General features: G+C 40.5%; 1 protein-coding gene across 1 annotated transcript; it reads left to right on the plus strand.

Moving 5' to 3' along the window:
• Positions 1-315: 315 nt before the first annotated feature.
• LOC116682684 (GTPase IMAP family member 1) lies at positions 316-1,526 on the plus strand (the record flags this gene model as incomplete). Its single annotated transcript, XM_032509753.1, is given in 1 exon segment — positions 316-1,526. A coding segment is annotated over 1 exon segment (612 nt). The 5' UTR covers positions 316-561.
• Positions 1,527-8,099: the final 6,573 nt, after the last annotated feature.

Genomic DNA, 8,099 nt, shown 5'->3' on the forward strand with positions numbered 1-8,099 from the left:
TGCAGTTTTTGCAATTTCGTGCAATTTCATCGCATAAAAATTGCATGAATATCCTGCATATTCCATTACATTTTTAAAGGAAACGTGCTGTATAATCAAGGATTTTTGCCCGCAACAATCACAAAAAAAAAACTTGATTTTTCTGGAAGGACTGATCTATATCACAATGCCATGTAGGCCAAGGCGAGTAGATCGAGAATTCCTAACGTTAGCCAACAACTTTTTTTTCAACACATATTTCAGCATTCAATAAGTATTTTATATTATATGGCCATCTGATATTCCTGGTTGACTGACCTGGTTTTCTTTCCTCCAGCTGTTGGTGCTGTCCAGTTGGAGGAAACAAGGATTGTGCTGCTCGGTCTTCCTGGAGAAGGGAAGAGTTCATCAGGAAACACCATCGTGGGAGAGGAACTGTTTAAGTCAGACTTGGACTTTAATGCAGTCAGTACGGAGACTGTTTCAAAGTCAGCAGAGGTTGAGGGACGCTGGGTCACGGTGGTCGACACTCCAGGATTCAGTGATGAAGTTCTGTCTCCTGAAGAGCTGTACAACGAGATTATGAAGTCGCTAATCTACGCCAGTCCAGGACCACATGCCTTTGTTATTGTGGTGAAGATTGGCAGGATGTCCAAAACCAACGTTGCCCTACTTGAGATGCTACCGGAACTATTTGGCGATGAGGCCCAGAAGTACACCATGCTGGTGTTCACTCATGGAGACGAGTTGGGAGGTCAGTCCATGGATCAGAAGATCCAGTCCAGCAGCTGTGTGTCAGCCCTGGTCTCCATGTGTGCTGGGGGATACTGTGTGTTTGACAACAAAGAAAGAAAAAGCCAAAGGCAAGTTCGCGACTTCATGAAAAAAATCAACGAGATAGTGTCAGCCAACGAAGGAAAGCACTGCACATCCGACATGTTCAAGATGGCCGAAACGTTCATAAAGGAAGCTGTGAGAACCGGGACAGCTGGAAGCGACCAGGAACAGAGAGAAGCTGCACAGAGACGAATGCAGCTTTTTGTTTCCCGGCGCTGGTGGAGGATCTGCTGCTGTTTCACGTCATGCTGTTGCTCAGCCAGTGGGTCAGAAGATGAACATGAGGCTCTTTTAACGGTCACAACAGATTACAGGTCATGTGAGAGACCGGTACAGATTACAGGTCTGTCCACGTAGAATCATAACTGTAAATATATATTTTGACACTTAAAGTCCAGACACGACTATAACAATGATAGTGGCCAACGCTGTCGTTGGGATTGACTTTCAGAGCAATTCAATGAACGATAAAAAGGAAGAGAAAGAAAATAAGAAACAGAACAGCAGCTTTAGGTGTTTGTTTTTGTTGCAACATTCCATTACACTGCATGATAAATGTCTCTATAAATATTTTTTATAATGGTTAAATCCACAGTGACTGATGGACATGCAGAGGACATAATGGAAACTGGACCATTTAATCTACATATTTTTATACTTTAATATTTGGACCAAACCTTTAGAGTTTCAAGGAGCTGAGCTCATAAAATGTATATTAATCACATAATATTTAATAACACACGGGTGACGTATCCAGAGCCCCTTACACTTAGCTACCAGTCATCATGTGTTCAGCTCGCCTCTGGCCCCGCCTATATCAGAACCACCGATGTGATTGGTGCACAGTGGCGTAACGAGCCAACACCGGGCCTTTATGCAGGATTATCAAGGCGGGCCCCCCCTACTACAGCACGTGATGACGGCGCAATGTCCACGAGTAGGCTACCATGAATAGGACAGGATAGGAGAGACAGCATATGAGATGAGATGACTGAAAAAATCGGGAGTAGCTGACAAAATGCTGGTGAATGCGCACCATGACACATCGCAGAATTTTTTTGAGATTGTCGCGGCCCAAAATGCCTGATTTCGCGGGAGCTTTTGTAAAATAGGCTACTGCAACACAAGTTGCAATGTCTTTTGTATGTTTGTTACAAGAAAGTTGCGGAAGACAGTGAAAGTTGCAAAAAATGTTGCATTTTTTTTCCTTAACACTCTGAGCCCGAGACACTCGCCCACGAGTAAAAAAGTACCTCTGATTCATAGTTTAATAACTTTTGAACCATACGAGCGATTTACTCACTTTCGGTTTCGTTTGAATCCTGACGTGTTAGGCTTTACGGAGGTCTTTTCCCTGTCTTTCTAGCCTCTACAGGGGGTTTTCTATCCAGCCTGGAACTTCAGCCTCTTTGGGCTTTAAATCCATACTGTTATATCCAAGATTGGTCCACTTTATATCCATAATTCCTCGCGTTTTGGCTCAATTTTTGTCGCTGGCTCGCTCCTCCGCGTCTGCCCTGTCTATTGTTTCAGGAAGTAGATGCCCATACAGGGCTGCCAACTCTCACGCATTGGCCGTGAGACACACGCATTTGACTGGTTTCACACGCGCACACGCCACACTCCCGATTTCTCACGCTGAAGTGTCAACCCGGTCGGTCAAATTTCTGAAAGATGAGTTTATCTATAATCTACCTGTTGTGCCACTGCCACTCGTGATTGACTAGTTGTGTTTTCAGAGACTGTGAGGGGTTCAAGAGCGCTCCCTGTCTGTGGAAGTTTCGAATTGTCGCAAACTGAGAACATTTTTTTACGATCCATCCCAGGTGCATTTCCCCGGCTCCAGGTATGAGCTCTGAGTATCACAGACCGACCGTCGCTTCGTGACCACTCTCTCTCTGTAAAATAGAGGTGAGCAGCGCGGCTGGTGGACTCGCTCTGCTGTGGGCAGTGAGGCGTTGCATCCGTGCAGACCTCCGAGGGAGAGAGGCGGTACAGCCTCCTCTAAACTTTGTCAGAGACCAGAGACCCAAATGGGCCTCTGTGTCTGTGCGACGGTCTGAATGAGATCCACCATATCAGCGGAGCAATAACATGCACAAGCAGACTAGATTACAACTCTCCAAATGTCGGACAACAGAGATGAGAGTTATTTTGAATGTGCACAAATTTGTAAACATGAGCAAAAATCTGATGAAAACACATCTGAGCTATACTATACTATACAGTATATACTATACTATATAGACTATATATACTGCAACGGTGGGCCACACTATTGTTATTGCTCTAACCTCGCGTGCATCTCAAATGTAACTGTAAATAATTAATTTTATGTTTTATAAAATGAACAAATAGTCTTTATTTTCCCAAAAATAAATACAGTAAGGGGGCACAGCTGGGCATAAGGGCCAAACATTACTGAGCCTTGGCACAAAGGTTAAAGGATAAGAATCTATGTAACTCAATGGTTCTTATTCTTTAGAATTTCAGTGGTCTTTGTTGATTCCTCAACATTAATTTAACTTGGGGTCCCTGTCCATACACCAGAAAACCCCTGACCTGTTCCCCCACAGACCCAAATCTTCTCAGCTGTTGCTGACATATGCTACTGTCTCTTCATGTGGTTCATATGTTTGGCAATTGGTCTGGGTCAGGTCTTATATCATAAGAAGTTAATATTGTAAATAATGTAAATGCTAAATGCCGTCTTGTTGATACTACAACAACACAAAGGGTTAACTGCCCTACAGTTTGCAAAATACATGTGAAGACTTGATTCTGCATTTTCTTGCAAAAAACTCTCTCCAGAATTAGTGCCTTAATGGTTTATTTAAAAAAAAAAAAAAATTTGGGCTGGGGCATACACCCATCCCCCCCACACTATATAACAAATCCCAATTTAAACCTGAAGGATAAAGACCCAAAGAAATTGCTTGGTACGCGGCAAAAATGGGTTGCCCCCCCAAATCTCACTCCAAGGTTTGGGGGGAAAAGTGGCAGCCCTGCCATATATGGGAGATAAGAGCACCCTCTTGTAGGAAGGCCAGAGGGGACAAAAAATGCCTGTATACTCTATGGAAGGGCCAAATGATGCACTATTTAGACACAATTTGCTTGTATTAACATTGCTGTGGTTGTAATATCAATAAATATGACATTATTATGTTATTATGGCATAAGTAATGTCATGAGAGCAAAACGTCTTGACTTTTTTGGAAAAAATGCATGTATTTGTCAACTGTATAAGTTTATATGATTATTTCTTCACAGTGTGACTCCCAAGACATATGAGAAGAGAAGTGTTTTTAGAATGGAAAAGGTCTTAAAGAGGTTTTACTTATATGTCTGTGATATCAATACATATTGGAAGATTCATTTTTTTTTTAAATTATTTATTTATCTTTAAGGCCCTACAACCATTTTTAACATGCAAGTGACCTCACTGCAACCCAAATTTTCCAATAACCCAGTTTGTCCTAAAAAAAATGATATTCATATCTTGACTGTAGACAACAGGGTTGATGTTTTACAAGCTTTTTTATAAAATAAATCCAGACGGAAATTAAACTGTAAAAATGGCCTCAGGGCCCAGAGCGTTAAAAATAAAACGGAAACTTGTTTTGGGGACAATTATAATAATTACTATTAATCAATTACTCCGGGCTGAGTTTTCCTAGTAACAAAAAAGGCTCAGAATGCTGCAAATGTTGGTATAATATAAAAATGGCTGGTGGATTTAAGACAAAAAATTATAATGGCGTTGGGACTGTAGTCTAGTCTAGTAGAGACTGATTACATGCCCTTAACATATATGTTATCTCAATTGTTAGAAAATGAGACAAAGAGACTTCAGATACAGTATTAGGGGACCACTAAGGTCTATATAAAAGAGACTTCAGATACAGTATTAGGGGACCACTAAGGTCTATATAAAAGAGACTTCAGATACAGTATTAGGGACCACTAAGGTCTATATGAAAGAGACTTCAGATACAGTATTAGGGGACCACTAAGCCCTATATAAAAGAGACTTCAGATACAGTATTAGGGGACCACTAAGGTCTATATAAAGAGACTTCAGATACAGTATTAGGGGACCACTAAGGTCTATATAAAGAGACTTCAGATACAGTAATAGGAGACCACTGAGGTCTATATAAAAGAGACTTCAGATACAGTATTAGGGGACCACTAAGGTCTATATAAAAGCTTCCAAAGAGCACCATGTCCTGGGACCTTTAATCATTTAAAACCCGGAAACAACATTAGACCAGATGGGAAGTTATCGGCTAAAAGCTTTGGAGAATGCTTGTTGAATAATATGAATGTGCCATGTGGGCCAATCACACATCATTTGGTTGGCGCTAGTACTGGGTGACCGGCGGCGGTCTGTCTTGGCTCGTACGAGCCAAAGTGAAAGAGATTGTTTCCAGCGACCTGGAAGAAGGGGTTTTCTGGGGTGGCAGTAGATGACTCCAATGTTTTGCAAAGTTTGCTGCAAGTTTGAGTCCACAGGCCGCCGATACAAGTGAATCATTTTTCACTTAGAAAACAAAATGCTGAATGCCATGTTCAAAGCCAGCAGGTTGTGGTTTGGGGTTTGTTGTGGGTTCTTTTTCCCTTTTGGCTCTGTTACCCTGTTTGTGCTCTCCCTGGTCTTGTGTTGGTCCTGTGTTCCCCTGAGGATCTGTGTGTTCTGTTTCCTGTTTTATTTTTCAGTCGTGTTTCTGTCTCGTCCTGCTTTTAGGTTTACTTCCTGTGTCTTCCCGCTTGTGATTACCTGATGTTTTCCACCTGATTCCATGCCCTCTTGTCACTGCCTCTTGTTACCTCATTACCTTGTGTATTTAATGTCTGCGTTTCCCTTGTGCCTTGTCAGATTCTTTGTGTCCTGTCGACAGGTCCAGTCTGCCTGTTCCTGTCTTGTGCCACATGCTCCCCGTGAGATTTTTCCTGTTTTATTGTGTCTCTTTTCCCCGGGCCTGTTTTGGACTTTTCACTTTTGACTTCTGGATTTTTTTGTTGTCCTCGTATTTTGCCAGTGCCCGTTGCTCCCTGTATTTTTTGTTGGACTGTTGTGAATAAATCTTGTTAACTGCTATCTCCGCTCTGGGTCCTCCTCCCTGCCTGACCACAACAAGCAGCATCTCACAAAACTCAAACTTGTTGACGTAGCAGAAATGAGTGTATCTAAAAATGTATTTGTATAATAGCCTCCACTTTCAGTGTCAACTTACTAATCTATGACACTGTCTATGATGTGGTCATACATACATGTAAATAAAGATCAAATACAACAAATTACTTGAGTCATTGCTGTTGTTTGATAACCGCTAACTAAAAAACTCTGTACAGGGGCCAGTAAAAATGAATTCTTAATGCTGAAGCCTGGGTGTATGACACAAATTAACATATTGGTAAACTGGAGTCCAATTATGTTCAAAGGCCATTGTGTGTGGGGTAATTGCGCTGTAAATCAGTTGAGAGTTTAAAGGGGTCAATACACAAAACATATTTCCTAATTTTTCTCTGGTGGGTGTTGCCATTCATTCATATTTTTGATTACATCTTGTTCCGCCACATGCAATGGGCGGGTGATGATATTTGTTAGTGGTGATGGGAGCGACATCTGTGGATTATCTTATCATACAGTTAGACACTAGGCTATGGTAAACTGATAACGTCAAGTGTATAATGTTTAGTTGTGATAAAGATCAGCCTGAAGGTAAAGTATACTCAACCCTAATGTTGTCCTTGGGTCAAATTGAGCCGTTTTTCATTTTTTATTTATTTTTTGTCACAAAAAAAGGGCCGTCAAAATAAGACAACATTAAAAAATCAAAAACCTTTAGAAAAACAACAAAAACGTCAAAAAAGCAACCAAAACATTGAAAAAGTGACAAAAATGTTGGAAAAAGTGACCATGGTTGACAGGAAGACAACACAAGGGTTAAACCATACTTAATGCTAATCAAATTGATTGCGTAAAATTATCAAATTATATAGACTTTTGGGGGGGGGGTTTAACCCTTGTGTTGTCCTCCAGAGTCTAAATTAGCATTCTTTTAAACACTTTTTACATTCATTTTGCTTTTTCCCCATGTAATGCATGTTTCTTTTTCTTTTTGTTTTTACATTTTTGTTGCTTATTTCAACGTTTTTGGCACTTTTTTCCAATTACACCAGTATATTCACAACTAGACCTATTAATTTGCACTAGTTTTACACTTATTTTTTTGGAATTCATGGTCAATAAACCTGATTTATATCAATTGTATTTTTAGTTTTTGTATAAGAAAAAAGCAGAAATTATGAATGATTTTGACTAATGGTTAAGATAAGAGGAATTAAGGTGATATAATATAATAATATTTAATAATATAATAAGGATAATCACAGACAAAGTTCAGTCCAGATATTGCTATACAATTGAATACCCAAAATTCTATGAAAATAGAGACCTGATCCTTAATTTCCTCTGTGAAGAACATCTTATGGAACCATCCATGTTATTTTGGAGCAATGTGGTTAAAATAATCCCATATTTATGCTACAGAAACTTTAACGTATAGAAACGGTTTTTTTTAATTGTCAATTAATCTGTTGATTCGTTTGGTCTCTAAAATGGCAGAAAATGGTGAAACATTCGGATCATTGTTTTTCAAAGCCAAAGACGACGCCCTCAAATGTCTTGTTTCATCCAAAGACATTCAGTTAACTGTCACAGAGGAGAGAAGAAACTAGAACATATTCACATTTAACAAGCTGATATCAGAGAAGTTTTACTTTTTATCATAAAAAATGAAACTGATTGACAACTTATCGATTCATCTTTAAGGCTCTAGTGACAAACCTGCATAATACATAATAATTATCAGCTTAGCTCTACAAAGCGTTTCAGCATTTTTTTTCTGTTTTTGTTTTTCAGCCCCCTTTTTCAATCAGTGTACTGCTTTTATTCACAAAAGCTCCAAAAACCTACATCATGTTACCTGTCCTGTACCAAACTACAGACAGACAAAGTTAGCGACAGCCTGGTGAACATGTTGGAGCATTTAGATATTGTTGCTGCCATCGAGTCCTGTGGGCCTCCCTAAGGAGGTGTTTCAGGCACGTCCAGCTGGGAGGAGGCCTCGGGGAAGACCCAGGACTAGGTGGAGAGATCATATCTCCAACCTGGCCTGGGAACGCCTCGGGACCCCCCAGTTGGAGCTGGTTAATATGGCTCGGGAAAGGGAAGTTTGCGGTCCCCTGCTGGAGCTGCTGCCACCGCGACCCGA

This window comes from Etheostoma spectabile, unplaced genomic scaffold (genome assembly GCF_008692095.1).
Source record: "Etheostoma spectabile isolate EspeVRDwgs_2016 unplaced genomic scaffold, UIUC_Espe_1.0 scaffold00018827, whole genome shotgun sequence".
Taxonomy (NCBI): Eukaryota; Metazoa; Chordata; class Actinopteri; order Perciformes; family Percidae; genus Etheostoma; species Etheostoma spectabile.